This window comes from Melozone crissalis, unplaced genomic scaffold (assembly GCF_028551555.1).
Source record: "Melozone crissalis strain CALT ecotype California unplaced genomic scaffold, PUWL_Pcris_2 ptg000019l_1, whole genome shotgun sequence".
Lineage (NCBI taxonomy): Eukaryota > Metazoa > Chordata > Aves > Passeriformes > Passerellidae > Melozone > Melozone crissalis.
In genome coordinates, this window is record NW_026535797.1 from 16,100,153 (window position 1) to 16,118,353 (window position 18,201).

At 36.1% G+C, this 18,201-nt stretch overlaps 1 protein-coding gene across 6 annotated transcripts in view; it reads left to right on the top strand.

Moving 5' to 3' along the window:
• Window positions 1-18,201, top strand: part of EXOC6 (exocyst complex component 6) — an 87,224-nt gene that overhangs the window by 19,715 nt on the left and 49,308 nt on the right. For 5 of the 6 annotated variants that reach the window (XM_054277379.1, XM_054277384.1, XM_054277380.1 and 2 more), the window contains exons 2-12: window positions 878-1,049; window positions 2,338-2,385; window positions 2,499-2,589; window positions 3,493-3,538; window positions 9,591-9,795; window positions 10,868-11,023; window positions 11,665-11,733; window positions 15,118-15,201; window positions 15,295-15,341; window positions 15,732-15,852; window positions 17,754-17,825. In XM_054277379.1, the coding sequence (XP_054133354.1) occupies window positions 878-1,049; window positions 2,338-2,385; window positions 2,499-2,589; window positions 3,493-3,538; window positions 9,591-9,795; window positions 10,868-11,023; window positions 11,665-11,733; window positions 15,118-15,201; window positions 15,295-15,341; window positions 15,732-15,852; window positions 17,754-17,825 (1,111 nt within the window). Of the gene's footprint in view, window positions 1-284; window positions 306-877; window positions 1,050-2,337; window positions 2,386-2,498; window positions 2,590-3,492; window positions 3,539-9,590; window positions 9,796-10,867; window positions 11,024-11,664; window positions 11,734-15,117; window positions 15,202-15,294; window positions 15,342-15,731; window positions 15,853-17,753; window positions 17,826-18,201 lie in introns of those variants that run through there. The other variant, XM_054277382.1, reaches the window with a different exon arrangement.

Sequence of the window (18,201 nt, forward strand, 5' to 3'; positions counted from 1 at the left end):
TTTGTTGGGAGACTCCATACCTTTGATTTTGGTACAGTTCTATATAAAGCCTCTTTTCTTGCTTACTCTGCCAAAGTCTAAAGCCTTAAATTTCCCTCTGCCTCCTTTGCCCCTTCTCATGCTTGTGCATTTTTCCATGCAGATTTCTGTTTCTGATGCTACTTAACAAACTGCACCAGTAATTTCTCCCAAGTCATGTTTCCTGCTGGAGTTCTAAGTGAATTATTTGAGAATTAGTAAAGTAAGCCAGAAGACCTGATTGTAGCCCTTGCAGCAGTTAGGTGCTGTGGAGGAGGCAGCCTTAGGTGTGTGCACGTCATGGTTTTGCGCTGGGAGCTGTTGGGCAGGGATGGAGCCTTGGGGGTTGCCTTTGCCAGGGTCCCGCGCGCTGCTCCGGCCATTCCGGCTGTGGGCACCCGAGCCTGATTGAGTTGGATAACTCTGCTGCTAGGGATACCAGGAAAGCAAATTTGTATGTTTGCACTTCTTTATATTTAGCAAAGAGTGGAATTTGATGGAAAAGCGATCCATGCTATTTGAGGTGGTTGGAGAAACTGATTCTTTTGTACCCATATTTGAGCATTAGGGCATAAATAACAGACCAGTGAGGCTCAGGTCAACCATGATGTAACTGGTTAAGCACCTGGATTAATGCCATAAGGGCTGGGTTTTGTGCCATCAATTCTCAGCTTTGTGCCATCTTTTCTTCAATGCTGATTTTGATGGAGTGGATCCACCAAAGGATGCCACTAACATCAAGTTTGCTTGCTCTTATTTTCTTGTTAAGAGAGATAGGTTTCAATAAAGATGGTTGCAAATGTGCTATTTTCAACTGGTGAAAAAAGTAAGCTTTTATTTTCTTATTTGTATTTAATAGGTCTGTATATGATGACCAACCAAATGCACATCAGAAGTTTATGGAAAAGCTTGATGCCTGCATACGTAACCATGACAGGGAGATAGAGAAGATGTGCAATTTTCACCATCAGGGCTTTGTGGATGCTATTACAGAACTTCTTAAAGTTAGGGCTGATGCAGAAAAGCTAAAGGTAAGGAACAAGTTTTTCAGAGTTTCATATATCACTGTCTTTGAATCTAAAAGAAGGAACTGGACTCTTCTACTGAAGATTAATTTAGTGTTTATCACATGCACTCTGATGTTTACAGTAAATTTTTACAAGTGAATTCATCAGGATTTGTGATTAGAACCATGTTGCCTGATACAGTAATTTATATTTACAAAGCTGAATATTTTATTAGATCTCATTTTGATTTTTTAAATGTATGTTGTCAGAAAATGCTACCAAATTATTTTGCCTTTTTATAAAGTCTTTCTCAGAAGGTAAAGGACAGCAAATGATAAACACAGTATTTCTTAAAAAGGTCTTTTCTTAATCATGTTTTTATATGTCAGACCTTAGAAGAATCGAAAGTCCTTATTAGAAAACTGAAAATGCCACAATTATGCGTGGAAAAAACGCCTGTTCTTTACTTTATAATGAGCAGCAGAGTAGGTGATGTTAGTAGTTTTCATGAGATATGAGAACCAAGATTTCCTCACAGATCAGAATGCAGAATAGTGAATTATGAGATCCGTCCCTTTTAGCTCTCCTTACACTTTTGAGAGCAAAATATGCACACCAGACAGAATGAGCATAGTTCATCAGAGGTTATGATTAGAAGACCATTATATAAAGGATATTCAGATAACAAGAGACCAAATACAGCATCAATGAGGTCATTGAGCATCTTTGTTCAGAAATTAATGAGATTTTTAATAAACTAGAATGTGCTTCCTTATTATGATGACCTAATGAGTCACTTACTATGTGGGAAAATCTGAGGTTGAGCTTTGCCTGCACCTGCAGCATTAAAATGTTGCTGTGGTTTGGAGATTTCCACGTTTGATGTTAATCAACCACCCAGTGTTTGCATTCAGCAAAGTATGAATGTTTAATTACCATAAAATGCAATCACCATTTCTTACAGACAATGAATGGCCCATAGAGCTCATTGAGGTTATCAAAAAGGGACCAGTGGTCAATTGGGTCAATGATTTGAATTGTTTGACAGACCTACAGAAACAAGGAAAGTTCAAAAATCCCAAGTAAATTTGAGAAGTTTGCCACAGAATCTGTTAGAAAGAACTGTCATAAGTAATTGAATTTAACAAAAGCCCTTTGCGATCAAAAGTTCAAGTTCAAGCTGTAGAGTTAATTTGAATTTGCATTTCTTTGTTCTAAGTTTCTCAGGAAGCATGATCTGATTACAAGGGTGAGCAGTCACATCAGGGCAATATATGCATATTTGTCTAACAAAGGTGAAATTATTTTTAAGGTCCAAGTTACTGATACCAACCGAAGGCTTCAGGATGCTGGGAAAGAGGTGAGAAAATGACGCTTCCTATATGGACATTATGAATATTTGTAGCAAAATAAGTTTATTTGCATAATTTAAGTGTGATTTTCTTTCCTTTTTTTAAATAAAAAACCTTTAAGGTGATAGCCCAAACAGAGGAAATCATCCGATGTAGGGTTCAACAGCGGAATATTACAACAGTTGTGGAAAAACTACAGTTGTGTCTTCCAGGTGAGTGACCTACAGTGAAATATGATGGCAAATTAAATAAAGTCTCAATAGCCAAAAGGAAAAGTCTTCTATTTTTTCTAAGTTCTGGTCCTGTAACATCCAGCTTAATGAAAAAATGAATAGGTTTTTTAAAAGATGTCAACATGAAGGTTCCATATCTTTTGCAATATTTGACACAGAGCAATTGCAACAATGTCATAAGCAGTGAGACGTTTAAATGGTGCAAACCATGTAGCCACGTACAGCTTTGAGTGAGCTAATATTTTTAATATGGTAAACAATTAATTTGTTGCTTGAGAGGGTGGGTTTTAGTGCTTGAAGAGTGGGGAAAATACTAATGATGTTCTTTCAACATTGTTCTTTTAGCTCTGTGTCACTGCAGGTGTTTTGAAATAAGCAAAAAGTCTCTAAATGTTGTTTCAGGGAAGTAATATTGTAGGATTGCACACAGCTCCATGAGGGTTTTATCTTGTTTGTCATATTGGTGTAAAGTGATTTGAAAATTTTTCTTTATAAAGTCTTGTTGACGTGTTCTGAGTACAGTAGGTGGTACTGTTGCCTTTTTATGGAGACAGGCCATGGACTGGTAATGCAGATCAGGTTGTGGCATGTAGTAAGTGAATGAATATGCTTGATATGTATAGTTTTCTCTGGTTTTGGTTAACCTTAATTCTTTTTAATTTAAAAGCTGTTAAGGGCTCAGTTATTGTTTTCATACTTTCACCTGGATTCTAGAAAATTTTTGCTAGGTTTATCACATTTATGCTACAATAGGAATTAAATAAGGTAAATTTAGCACATCCTTTTCTATTTCTAATTTTGCCCTTTACACTACATATTTTCCTCTTTTATTAACTAAAGCCACAATATGACTCACAAGTTAATCTGCTTGCTTTTATGCAGTGCTGGAAATGTACAGCAAACTAAAAGAACAGATGAGTGTAAAAAGGTGAGTAAACTTATTTCTATGAGAAAAAAAGTAACATTTGTGTGTAAATTGACAGAATAGCAAACACTTATGTAGACAAGTAAGTGTTCTTAGTCTGTAGCTTGGTATATGTGTAGTCTTTGTTTCCTAACACTGATCTGTGTTTTAAGAACATTTGAAAATGTATTAAAGAACTTCTAGGACCTTACTGATTGCCATGAGAAATAGTGCTTACTTAAATGGGTATGACATGTAGTGAAATTATGATTATAAAATATGAAATTAAATTTACTGGGTTTTATTACTTAAAGCACTTTAAGAAGCAAGAAAAATAAGACCCTTAGAGACTGAAGGTCTTTTAGAGTACATTACTATCTGATTAATATATCATGATATATTTAAATTAAATGCATAATACCAGAAGAAAGGACATTTTACTCTTTATACTTTTCTTTAGATCTATCTGGTTTCTCTGTGCTTTTTGTCTAAATGGGACTATGGGAATGAAGTGAAGATAATGTGTTGTTTGGGGATTTTCCCTCTTTGACAAATTGACTTGTTAATAAGAATTAAAACTATAATTATAAATTAACTTCTAGGATAATAGTTTATAACTGGTGCATGACCAGCTGCTCCTTCCTATCGTGTCACCTCTTTTCGTTTTCTCAGGGAGCCACTCACTGCTGCTCTAGTCCCAGAATCCCCAGTTCTCCCTCCCTCCATGGCAGCTTGGCTGCCCCTGCCCCTGCTTTATCTGCATCCTGTCCCACTGGGGCTGCTGCCTGCACCTCACACACCACCCCAGCAATACCACTGCTGCTGTTTTCTTCATGATTTCCCCATCATCACTGCCACCGTGATCCCTGCCTGCTTTTCACAGCGCCTCAGTCACACCAGTGCTCTGTGCCTTTCTGGGCTCCTGGTTGCTGGTGGTGCCTCTTTGTGCGCTTGGCAGCACTGCAGGGAGCTCCTGCTGACAAGTCTGTCTGGACAGGGCTGTTCCATTTGGAACTAGCTGTGCACAGTCAGTTGGCTGCAGGGCTGCTATGTAATACAGATTTACTTTTGGACTGTTTGTCTGGATTTCGGTTTCTGGGTAGCCAACACATCCTACCATACTGTTGGACATCTGAAAACCCTCAACAGCAGCCACTGTGTGAGCAATCAGCTCTAAAGCCTGTGTGCAGACATGTCCAAAATGCTTCAGATTAACTGTACGCATCAGATCTATGGACATTGCAGCAGATCTGATGGATCTTTGACAGTGATATATGTGTTATATGATACCTAAGCATGTTTGCTCTCCAGGAAGTCTCCTGCAGAAATACAAAAGCTTTAAGAATGACCTTACAGCTATGGCACTGTGGTGCCCCTTTTAAAATTAAAACTTGCTCTATGTGAACCAGTGTAGTAGATCTCATCAGCTTGACTGCTATACAGTGTTACCTCTGAACAGGACACTGCTCCAGCATCTGCTTCGAGTAGCTGGCACATAGCAGTAGTAGCAGCAGCATGTTGTTGCAGTGTTCCTGGAGCAGCTCTGCAGAGAGATGTAAACAGTCCCCTTGCTACTCCAGTCAGAGATCAGACTGAAGAGTGTGCTGTCTGAATGACACCACTTCCCTGTGCAAGGTCTTCTGTGGACAATGCTACATTTAGTGTCCTGAAAATATTGAAAACGCTGGGTTCGGTGCCTGCATGCTGCCTACCCTTGCTCTGTCAGGCAAGGCAAGCAGCATTCCTGGTTTTAGAGTTGTAGGGAAAGTTGTAGCTCCTAATGTCATCATGTAAAGATCATTTAGGTGAGATAAAATTGCTGATGGTTTTTAGCATTTTGACTCTGTATTTGCTAGTGCTTTGGTAGAATTCATTGATGGTTGATGTGCTTTCTGAGAAGCCATCAGTACTCTTCAAATCTTAAAGACTTCTATCTGACAATTTTCCCCTGGAAGTTGTTGCCAGACAGGAAGTCTTAAAAGTCAAAGGACTCCTGAATTGAGGGGTTTGGACATGTTATTGTCATACCATAAAGAGATCTAAAGGAGAGGGGAGATGCCATAGCTTTGATGTACCATGCCTTGAAATCACATGGAGTGAAGAAGGCTTAGACTCTGCTGCAGGCTACTGCTGCAGCTCAGATAACTCTTTCATTAGCTATGCTACAGTTATTATTTTGCCTGTGACTTTCCAATTCCCTATAATACAGCCTACAGGTGGCTATTCCATGGAACTTGCAGGTAATTCAGCTGGTAATTTCCTTGTGGCTCAGCAGAGTGCATGTATTCTGGCTTTTATCACTACTAAAAGATTGAGCACCTGCAAGGACATCACAGTGTCAGTGCAAAGACCTGACGGCTGATGTGTGCACATAAAAGGGAATTCAAAATTGATCTTCCTAAGTTTTGCTGTGAAGGTTTTTCATGGAAGAGTCAGAGTAGCAGTCACAACCCAAGACATAACAAGGCAATAAGGACTGTTTATTTTAGGCTAGGATAATTTCTCATAAATCTTCATTGAGATTTGTTAATGCAGCAAAGCTTTCACTGCTCTTTTTTTATAAAAAGACATCCTGACTTTCTCTGCTTGTGGCCTTTTAGAACATATTTTTATTATTCCATTGTCTTACAGTCTTGCACCATGAATAAAACTCTCAATTCTATGTTGAAAGGAAGGGAAATCAAAAGTGTGGGTATTATATATGCTTGTGGGATAGTTGTTACAGAAAAAAGATTGGAATTTCATTTCCTTTTTCCATGGCAGACCTCCTTTAAGATAATGCAGGATTTTGGATCTGGAATACATGCTGGTTTGTGCAGGTGAAATAGAGGTTTACAGAGAGGTCCAAATAACCATCTATTGATAGCAACTTTTGGTCCTTTACCAACATGGGTAATGTTTGAACTGATGACCTAGAGGTGAAAGGCTCTGTATCCTATTTATCTGTGTCCTGAGCCATGGATAACACAAGTTGACAAGAACTGTAGTAGTGAGAGGAAGTAACTGCAGAATCTGCTCTGAACAGACACAGTTGGCTGGAAAGAGCTGCAGAGGGTTTAAAAGTCTTAGCTGAGGAAGCACAAAGGAGAAGAGTGGCTTCTTTGCTGCTCTCCCAACCGCCTAGTGGGGGCTGTGCACTTACACAATTCGAGCTTGAATTTTCAGTAGCAGTATTGAAAAATCCCAAGGAACTCCCTTAAATGTGTTTGGTAGTAAAGTTTTAGGTATTTACTCAGTGGAAATGTAGTAAGCAGGACTATACAGTGTTTCCTCTAAGGGAAGTCCTAAAATTGGAGAATGCTACTATTTTTTCTTTGTAAACTAGGTTTGTTTCCTTAATTAAAATAAAATGAGGGCTTTATCTCTTGTGTTTTTTCAGCAGGAAATTTTGAGATATAACTACGTGTTTTTTTACTTAATAAGCTTGTGTGCAAATAAAGTACTCTGAGTAAAATTCAGTCTTTGAGTTCATCTTGCTCCTGATTTGTGTAATTTCTTTACTGCTGTAGTTTAACTTGATGGGGCTTTTTTAGTAAGTTATGGTACTTCTGTTTACTCCCTCCAAACAACACTCTGGTGATAAAAATCTTAAAAGTTCTCTTTATAATTTAGAGCATAAAGAAATACTTAATATATACTAAGATAATGGTAATTTTCTTTTAATTTTGGGATTTTTGTGTGTTGATATTTTATATTCTATACAGACCTGACTCTTTTGTGCCTGGGGCATTTTGCAAAGAATAAGATGATGCAAAACACTAATATTAATTTTTGGGGGGTTGAGAGGTGGTGGTTGTTTCTTTGTTGTAAGGTTTTTTAAAATTTACTTTTGTGTTTTGAGTTGGTTTTTTCTTTCCTGATTCTTGCTGGTATTAAAGGTTCCATTTTTATAGTTTTAGTAAGATACATTGTACAATTTTCTTGTTCTGATGTTGAAATGGATCAGTTCTGCGCAGTCTTATCATATGACCCATATTGGTGTTTCAAACTTGTGTCTTCAGTTTGAAAAAAATTATAAATTTTGCATTTTATATGAAAAAAAAACTTTGAAGATACTTCTTTAATTAATTTGTAGTCAAATGGGCAATCTTCACCTTCTGTGATTGATAATACATGATGGGAACTAATAATATTGTCAAAACCTTCATTATTGAGTTAAATCTATGGAAAGTTTTAAAATCTAAATATGTAAATATATCACTCTATGAAATGATATCCAAAACTTTTTTGTTTAAATCCTGACCTGCAGATGACCTTCAAATTAATAAGTCTTCAGTGCTTTATCAGAGCAGATGTTAAAAGGGCAAGGTCCTGAGCTCCATATATATGTAATTAGTAAGGGACTCTAGAATGGATTTAGAAGGGATTATGTTAATTCTGATCTTGGAGCCAGCAGTCAAAAACCCTTCCAGATGAACTAACAGTGTTCTGATAAGCTGATCTGTATAATTTAAATAAAAAGCTTTTATAAGATTTTGACGGTATTATGGTTTTATTCCCCAGAAGTCTCACCATGTGGCACTCGTGGCCATTTTCTATTTAGGAAAACAAAACCCGCACACATAAACCCCCCAGACCTTTTCTTATGTGCAACATTCCCGTCACCTTATGTATATTTTATATAAACCAAGCATATAACAAACAAAAGCTCCTAATTTACACTTGAAACCTCTTTATTTGCAGTCTTCTGAAAGCAGCTCTGTTCTGGAATAAAAGAGAGGATTTTTCCCATCCTCCAGCTATGCTGAGTTGTTAACTTAGAAATGTCTTGATTAAGAAGGTTCAAAACACTGTCTTAATTTCAGAATTGAACAAGAAATCATGGTTCTAGTGTTAGTCATTTGTTATTGCTTGTCTACTGAAGGAAACCAGAAGCTTGAATTACATTTTTTGAAAGTGTTTACTTACTATATTTAAAAAGTAATATCTAGAAACTAAAGAGCCATAAAGGACATGTCTAGGTTTTTTCATTTGAAGGGATTTTCCTCTTACTCAGCTTTTTCCCTCAAAATAATTTGGTAATTTTTAAAATCAGGTGATGTCGGACTTTAAGGAAAAGGAATTAAAATTATGAAATAAAAGGTGAAGGATATTACTCCACATTTGTGAAAAGAAAGGGTTGGAACTAGCAGCAAGTTAACTCCATCTGATCTGAGCGTTTCTGCTTTTCCTGTTTAAGACCAAGGTAGAAGACATTGGTTTACCTTATTCTGTTCTAATTGGACAAACTAAATTCATTTTCCCAACTCCTTCCGGGGCTGAGTAGCTGGTAAGAATACTACATAAAGGGAAATTATTGTCACATCTGCAATTGGCTGCTGTCCTACTCATGTTTAGCCTGGTTCCTGTGCCTGTCTTTAAACTGTGGTTGAGATCACAGATTTGTTTATAATGTAACTTTGTTGATTCAATGTAGTTGTTTTCTGGATGGGATAGACTGTGTTTTGTCAGAAGAGCTAATAGGTTTGTGGTTTACAGCAAGATATGATACACTGCTGGAAAAAGCATTGGTCAGGATAGGTGTATACATGTATTTTCTGTCTTAAGGATGGCGGAAAGAGGGTGGGTGTAGATGTGTGCCTGTGTTCACATATGCCTGAAGACGGCAGATACCTGTAGGCATGCTTTTTCAAGATTTTTTTCATTGTTTGGTGCAGTGTTGGGTGATTGGCAGTTTGTGTTTCAGAAAAAACTCCAAATCATAAAAATCCCCTAATCAGTTCATTCTAGGAGGGCAGGTAATGTTTATAGCTTCAGTGTCTCCATTCTGCAGGATGCAGACTGATAGTCCAGCATAGATGGACTATTGATCAAAACTGTTAATACTATAGGAGTCTACTTAAAGTTTGACTTGGCTGAGTCACTCTTCACTGGGTTTTTTTCCAAACAAAAGCATTATATGGATGACCTTTTGATTGTTAATTTTTCTGAGAATAGAGTAAATTAATTAGATTTATTTATTAGAATACAGTAAATTAATATTGATTCCATGTGTGATATTGATATATATATTTGAAAATTTATTTTACCAACTTTTTATAAGAAGCTACATAATTTTATTTTAATCTCTTTGTAGATACTATTCTGCTTTGAAAACAATGGAGCAGCTGGAAAATCTATATCTTCCTAGAGTTAGCCAATACCGCTTTTGCCAGATAATGATGGAAAATCTTCCAAAACTGCGTGAAGAAATAAAAGAAATATCCATGTCAGATCTCAAGGATTTCTTAGAGAGTATTCGAAAGCATTCTGACAGAATTGGGGAAACTGCCATGAGACAGGTAAGCCAGCCAAACAGAATGACTTCAGTCCTGTTGTTTACTGAACATTTCAGTTTCATTAGTCTGAAATTACCCCTCAGAGATTACAGTCATCCCACAGACCTCTGAGTAAAGGTGGAGAGCTGTGAAATACAAACATGTTGTGTGTTTCTATCAGTGCCCTAGACAAGAAGTAGTTTCCTCCCTGAGAAAGGAAGGAGAGATGCTGTATATCTCAGGCTTCAAGAAATTATGAAGTACTTTGAGTAGTCAACTCCTGGACAGTCTGTATCTCAGCAGCTACTGCACCAAAACAAAGAGCAGCCTATCTGGCCAGCTGGCCTGGATGAATTAGACAAAAGAAGTGTTGAGATACCAGCCTAGTTCTCTCTAAAGTGCTACTCATACAGAAGGCTGAGGTAAGAGCCAGAAGGAGACTGAGACAGCTGGATGCCTTGCTCTATCACAAAATAGTCTGCACTTGAGAGCACTACTACTAGGCAAGCTTTAAAGCAGTTAATGCTTTTAAAATTTGTTCAGAGAGCAAATAAGGTTTTAATTTGACTTCTTGTTGACAGAATTCAGGTTGGGTTGCCATTTTGTCATCTAAGGTTCTTGTAAAATGCAGCATTGATTATTATAAATGAGATTTAATTGCAAGGTTATGCTGTGCTGCCTTCAATAGTAAGGGCAATATGGTGCCTTTGATTTCTATAGCTGACTACTCACTTAGACTTAACTGAAGACAGCAAAAAAAGTATCTGGGAACTCAGATACCTGTTTTTCCTTTAAATATTGATTCTCTGCAATTTATGATCAGATAAATTACAGATTGATTTTAAAATTTTTTTCTGCCATTAAAATGTCATTCTGAGGGTTAGGGAAAAGTTATGCAGGATTCACTTTTGAATTCATTTATCATCCCAAACTGATTAAAGGCAAAATCACTGGTGTAGGCTGAGGGTGTGCTTGCACCTTGTAGTTATACTGATGTGTATTCAATTGCAACACCTGTTTTTCATGTCCTAGCATATACTCATCAGTATTGAAATTTGATTTGCATGCCTCTTACTTGATTCTACTCTCAAAACAGGCACAGCAGCAGAAAACCTTTAGCTCTGCTCTTCAGAAGCAGAATAACGTAAACTACGGTCGGAATATGCATTTAGGTAGAAACAGGATTTTGGAATCCAAGAATGAAATCACATTGAAGCGAACATTTGAAGATGAGGATGAGCATGACGAGGAGGTAATTTTGTACTAAATCAGTTTATCTTATTCAAAGTGAACAAAATTCACTGTCTTTGCACTTTGTTTAGATGGTTAGAAAAATACACAAAAGACCTTCAAGGTGTACCAGCTCAGATCAGCAGTTGAGGGTGAAAAATTACTGCTAAAATATTATTTGTATTAATGCTAGCTTTAGCATTATGTTTGAGGACAATCAGTTGCACAGGACTTCCAGTTATTCTGGAATTCAATTGCAACTTACATCATATATTGCCTGCCCACTGTTAGTGTTATGTGGTCCACTGGAATATTCTGGTGTTGCTAAATCCTGCATTTTGGTGTTGGTGACCTCAGCTTAGCTAAGTACTCTTTCATCTTTCAAGTACTCAATATTCCTAAATTGAATAAAACAGTGAGTATTTAGACCTTTAAAGCTCTGGAAACACATAGAAAGGAGTGTGGTATTATAACACAAGTAAAGTTTATGACTGTAATGCAAAAGGAAGAGAGATTGGAGCAATTGTTTTATTTTTTTCCAGTAGAAGCCAGCCATTTTTGAATCTTTATTATGTAGACAAGTTCTGTTGGTAATATATCCCATTTTGCAGATTATATGCTTACATGTTTTATATACTCTTTGTTTTTCCTTTCTTTCTTCAGGTTTTAACTGCCCAAGATCTTGTAGACTTTTCTCCGGTCTATAGGTGTTTGCACATCTACTCTGTTCTGGTATGTGTTAAAGTGACCTTAAACTTAAATTAAATTAAAGAGAATTAAATTTTTGAAGTTACATATTCATTTTCACATTCTTCATACTCTTAATAGTTCCCAAACAGGCAAATGTATTGCTTCCAGTGTTAGTAGTTCTGTATGAACCAGCTGAGATGTGTGTGGGTACTCAGGACATGAGCTCCTGTGTTCTTTTGTATGCATAATAAAGGACATTCCAGAACTCATTTATTACCTAAGTGGTTTTAAGTATATTTGTAAAATATGCAAAGTATATATGTAAAATATGCATGTTTGCCTTAATACTTAATCTACACTTTCACAGTTCCCACAAGTGTTCCATGAGGAACACTTGTTCGCCAAATATTTGGATGAATGTTACAAAACATAGGAATATTCAGTCTGAATCTTGTGGAAATTAGAGTAGTAGCAAAAATAAGAAGCAAAATCTGGAGATTCTGACAGGGTGTGCCCAGGCAGATTAGATTGGATTCAATGGCAGAGACACAATTGCCTATTTTAGCTTCTGTTAAAGAGATTCAGTGCACAAGCTTAAAAGGAAGAAAAGGTTTTTTGGAAACATGGTACTGAATTATTTGTTGTTTTTTATCTTTCCTGTGTCTCATTTACTTTTGAAGTCAGATTACTTATAGAATTCAAGTACCAGTGACACACAGGTGATGTACTTGTAAATATTGCTAATCCTACAGTCTCAGCTGCACCTACCTTCAAGCATTCAGGCTGGGTTGTCTTCTTTTTATGGAATACTTGCAGCTGTGGTACATGAAAGCTTGCATATTGAAATACTGTTTAAAATGTAATTTCACTGGAACTTTTTTATTATTATTAAGAAAAAAATTCAAACAAAACCATCATTAATTGTTCATCTCACTGAAAAGTTGGGAGGAACAGAAAGACAGGCTACCAGAACTATTGAAAGAGTGGACTGTTTACTTTAACAGAGAGCAGTGTGAAATAACACATTAAAAAGAATGTGTAAAACTAAGCATACCAGTTGACAACAGCTGCTACTTCTTCCTTTAGTATAATAAAGGAACAGGAAGTAAAATTGACAGATGACATTTAAAAGTAATACATAATTATATTTTTCACTTTGATAAGGATCCTGAAGTTCCAATCACCCTTGATCCAAATATATGCTTTTTGGGTTTACACTGAAAGTTTTCCAGATTCAAATTTACTGGAGACAGAAAACAACTTGGAGTGATCCCTGATATCAAAAAGGGTTGTTGATGTAGATTCCTGTATTTCCTGCCAGCATAATTTCCTTAATCAGTCATGATAGCATTATCTAGAGTGGTGCATTAGCAACTTCTGGGAGTCCTTCTCATTTACCTTGTGTTGAGTTTAGAGAACTTGATGATGGCAAAGAAGGGGAGTTGATACCAGATGGCTTTTCATTTCTATAATTAGAATCCTGCAGCAAGTGTTACGTTCTTAATGAATTCTGTCTCTGCTACAAAATTGTGGAAAATATTCTAATTTCACACAGTACAGAAATTTTCTACTCTGCTGCTTCATGTTGAAACAGAAAGCAAAGTTTTTATATACCTCAGAATATTACACAGCTTGTGATTCCAACCTAGTGATAGCAAGATACATACATACCAAACACAGACTGTATTTATGGGCCAGTAACCTTTCTTTAGACTAGAAACTTATGAGAAATATGCATAAAGTTTTTTTTTAACCTGTGTATTATGTGAGATGCTGTATATATAAATTCTGGTGAAGATACCCCTGCCCCTTTTGCTTGTACTGTTACCTTTTCATGAAACACTGTATCAATGTAAAACAAGTGGTGTGAAATAGGATTTGATATATTAGCAATATTCCTAAAATTTATAACAAAACATGAACTGATTTATTGTTTCTGTTGATGGAAACTGTAATCAGTAATTAATGTAAACATGTAGATTTGGAAGCTGGGCAAAACAAATGCATTGCTTTTTTACATTTTATCTTGCCGAGGCTTTGCTGATTCAGTGAGTGAACCATCAGGGCTGTTGGTGTATTCTGCTGATTGCTTCAGCACATGTGGTTCAAACTGAATTGTTAATTGTGCCTGCATAGTATAGTGTGGTCTATAAATAATCATGAGATATTTTACATCTCCACTGTGATGTGGATTTGAGAAGAACAGCTAGTCCTTTTCACTCAAGAAGCTTTTGTCAGGACTGGCTGGAGATTTGAAGCTGGAGGTAGAAGTCAACAATCTGAAAACTGCACTGAATGTTTGGGCTGGAGGTGAATGGTTGTATCTGTGATCTTTATGTTTGTATGAATTGGAGCATACTGTGTAAAGTTCTGCTGCAGCAGACAGTGTTAGTAAATTTGCATCTTGGTTTCGAGTGGATTTTTTTTGTTTTTAAGCAAAGTCTCTCTTTTAGGCTTTCTTAGGTTAGCAGTATTTCTAAATATACCTAAATATTCGTTGTTAACTAAATATTCATTATTAACTAAATTTATATCTTGTAAAGCTTAGGGAGGTAATGCTGGATCAGTAGGATAAAATGTCTGTAAAATTTGGAGACTTTTTGGAAGACCAAGTAATGGAATTCTAAATAGCAGTGGCCTAATAATAGGCTCATAAAGCCAAAACAAACCTTAAAAATGCTAAGCTGCTTTATTTTGCTTGCATACAAATTGCATGTGGTTTGGTCGATAGATGAGTCAATGTAGCACTGATTTCAAATGGACAGATGGTTTCTACAGAATGGTCATCTGAATGAGATGAATAGGATGTCACTTGAATTCCTCATAATCATTAGGCACAGAAGGTATTGTAGTTTTGAGGATCGTGATAGGAAAAAAATCTAATTCCACACTCTTTATAAATCCAAAAAGAATAAACAAATATTCAGTAAATCTCATATGTGTCCTTCTTCAGGCAAAGCTGATGCAGCTGAGTATTCAGATGTGTCAAACATTCAGAGAAGCATTTTTGTAACAACTTTATAATGCAGTTACTTTCTTGAATAACCTAGAGAAATGTTTTAGGAGACAATGAGTTTCAGTTATTACAGTAATAGGCAATATGCCATGTCTATGAGTATTAATATACTCTGAAAGTTGTAGTTTAAAAATGGACATACTGTTTAAAATGCCTGGTGTTGCTTGGCAAAATGTAGGCATGTGAGCAAAACTTCTATTTACAGTACAGCCTGTAGGCTTCTCTGCAGAAAAAGGTAATTTCTGAGTATTTCATGTTTGCAGAACTTTGCTGGTGTCAGCTGGAGGCTTACATGTGGAATAAATGCAAAAAATGTGCTTAGTTTAAGAGAATTCTACCTTTAAATTAAGAAGGGCCTTTTTCACACTGAGTCAATATTCTTTTTTTGAACTACTTATGTCTTTTTTTAGGGTGATGGAGAAATATTTGAAAATTACTACAGAAAACAAAGGAGGAAACAAGCAAGATTAGTTCTGCAACCACAGTCAAGCATGGTAATCAATACTGTCAGTTATGCATTGATTTGAGTTGAAGCTAATGCCTAGTGGTATTTTTGTTCCTGAACTTGTTTTCTTTTTCATTGAAAGCATGAAACAGTAGAAGGCTATAGAAGATACTTCAGTCAAATTGTAGGGTAAGTTTTCTAAATGAAAGTTTATTTCACTTTTACTGTGTTGATTCTTAATTCAACCTGTGTTCTCCTGTTGTCCAAGAACTTTCTTCTGCAGCAGGATTCAGTTTCTGCACAAATCATGTGTGGGTGGTTATTGCAGGATCTGAGCAGGAAAGAGCATCCAGATCCTGCCAGCAGGAGGCCCTACAAGGGCCCTCCAGCAGCCTGGGCTCCAGATGGCATGAAACAAGCTTTTCACATTTTTCCTTCATTCTGGATGAAGCACAGCACCAAACCTACCAAAGTGTCGCTGCTCCAGTGGGGAGGGTTTTGGCTATGCTTGGGTGTGAAAGGTAGTACTTGTTCTAATGTTAGAAACAGCTTAATAATTTCAGTATTATTTTGTTCTAGTTTCTTTGTAGTAGAAGACCACATTTTACATGTAACCCAAGGATTGGTAACCAGGACATACACTGATGAACTCTGGAACATGGCCCTTTCCAAGATCATTGCTGTTCTTAGAACACATTCAGTAAGTGAGAAGCCTTATCAGTATTGCAGTTTAAATCCTCTTACTTCAGAGCTCTGTGTATTTAAAGCTGGGATAGCAACAGAGTGAAAAATTACACCTCATGTTTTCTTTTTCTTGTGATTAAAAATTGCTCAGATTTGGGAGGGAGCCTGCCAAGCTTTTGTTTTTCCCAACAGTATCAGGCTGTGATCCACAGCCATGGGCTATTTGCATAATCCTCCACTGATTTACAACTCACTGGGTCTTCCAAACCTTCTCTTAGTCCAGCAGTTTAGAATATGCAGAGTTAATCTGCTGTTATTATTGCAATCCTTCCTCATTAGTCTCAACTGACCTCTTCATTAGATCAGATTGAATAGTTCAGCACTGAAAGCACCACCAGGAAATAGTTCCTAATTATCATTCCAAATGCTGTGTTTCCAAAATAAACTCCAGCAGCAAAACCCTTGCAGCTCTCTCTTCAATGCTCTAGTAGTGTTATGTTTATGTTGAAGTAAAGGTATTAGAGAAATTCTGTATCACTTGGGTATTTCAGTGCATTCAAGTGTGTCTCCTAAAGTTATATTCCTACCTTAGCTGCAGTGATGCTGGATGCTCTTTCTTATTCCTCTGTGAAAAACCACGGGAATACACATTGTTCACTCAGACTGGCTGATAATAAATTGCTTCCATGTTTACTATTGGTGTAACTTTTACTGTCAGAAAAAATACAAGAACTTTATCTTTCCCCTTTGAAGGTTTGCTAGCAGCATTTTCTTTATGCAGTGTTGTTTTTCATTTTTATTAAAATTGATTTTTAATTCCAGAAGCATTTTATATTTCATATATCCTGGGGAAAAATGGGGAAAAGGTTGAGATTGCAACCATAGTTATCATAGGACCTTTATTAGCATTAGTGGTAAATGAGGTGTTCTCATAGTTTTTTACTTCTTTTGAGAAGATTATTGAGATATATTCATCCAGCATTTTTTAAAGCTAAATACGTTGCTAGTTAATTATCTGCATGTGGATTTATACGCCTATATAAAAATATGATAATTTAAAGGTTGAAAATAACGTAACCTCTAAAAAACTCTTCAAAGTCTTGTCATGTTCTTGGTCACTATTTCTTCTCTATATACATAACTCCCATCAAACCCAATTCAATCAGAATCTCTCTGACATCATCCTGCTGAAGACTAATGTTTAGATAAATAAACCATACTCTTCCTTTTAATAAAGTATGCCAAGAGCAAAACTTCAAGAAAGGTGAAACAGGAGTATATTGTCTTCAGCCAATACTGTGTTCTCATGCAGCTTTAAATTATTTTAATAGAATTTTTATACTTTATCCAGTATCTCAAATAATGAAGCTGAGGTGAAAGCCTTAGTTGTATGACTCTGCTCTGAAAATCAAATTTCAGTTTCAGTCACCTAGTAAATAACTGCATGTCTTTACCTTTTGTCATCCAATTAATCCAATTTAAATTTGAAATTATTTAGAAAGTATTGTATTAAGTTTTACCCATACAACTGAAAAAAACTGTCTGAGGTGGTGCAGCATTAGTTAGACCTAAGCTTGGTGGTCAAAAGAATGTCCTGTGGAACCTCTTTTACAGTGGTTCCACCAAATGTGCTTATGTTCCACTAAAATAAATGTAATTTGTTGATTTTCAGTCTCAGTACACCATGCTAGTACTTACTGAATCACATATTTTAGTTGACTTTTTCTGAACTTTTACACCATTGATAGTTATATAAAAATTTAACAAATACTTTTATGTAGCTGGATTAAGTAAAGACAAAGGAATCTAAATTGTTTTTCACTAAGGCTGGAGAGTTTAACCTGTGATACTATTCTTTGAAAATGTATGTCCCATATTTTAAATTCTTTTAATAAAATCAGAATTTCTCACTTTCAGTCATATTGCAGTGATCCTGACCTTGTTCTGGAACTGAAGAATCTCATTGTAGTATTTGCTGATACTTTGCAGGTACACACTGTATTACTAATTTACCTGAAATTCGTGTAGAAAGATTTTAACTCTAGGAGACGGCAATGTTTGTGTTTTCATAAATCATATATACAAATCAAACCCAAAATTGCACAATAATATAAAAAAATAATAAAAAAATTTATTTCTTGCCTTAGGTCTTCATTTTCATTATTATGAACTGAACATATGTGTTCTGGGCTATCCAGCAAGCATCAGTTATTCATCTCTGTGCAAAATTAGTGTTAGTTTTGTAATTTGTGTATGCTCTTGTCTTTTAAAAATGCTTTACTTCTCATCATAAAAAATAACAGCATTCCAGTAGTCATTAACTCTTTAGCTGAAAGACTAAGTGAGCATCATTAGAAAGTATTCT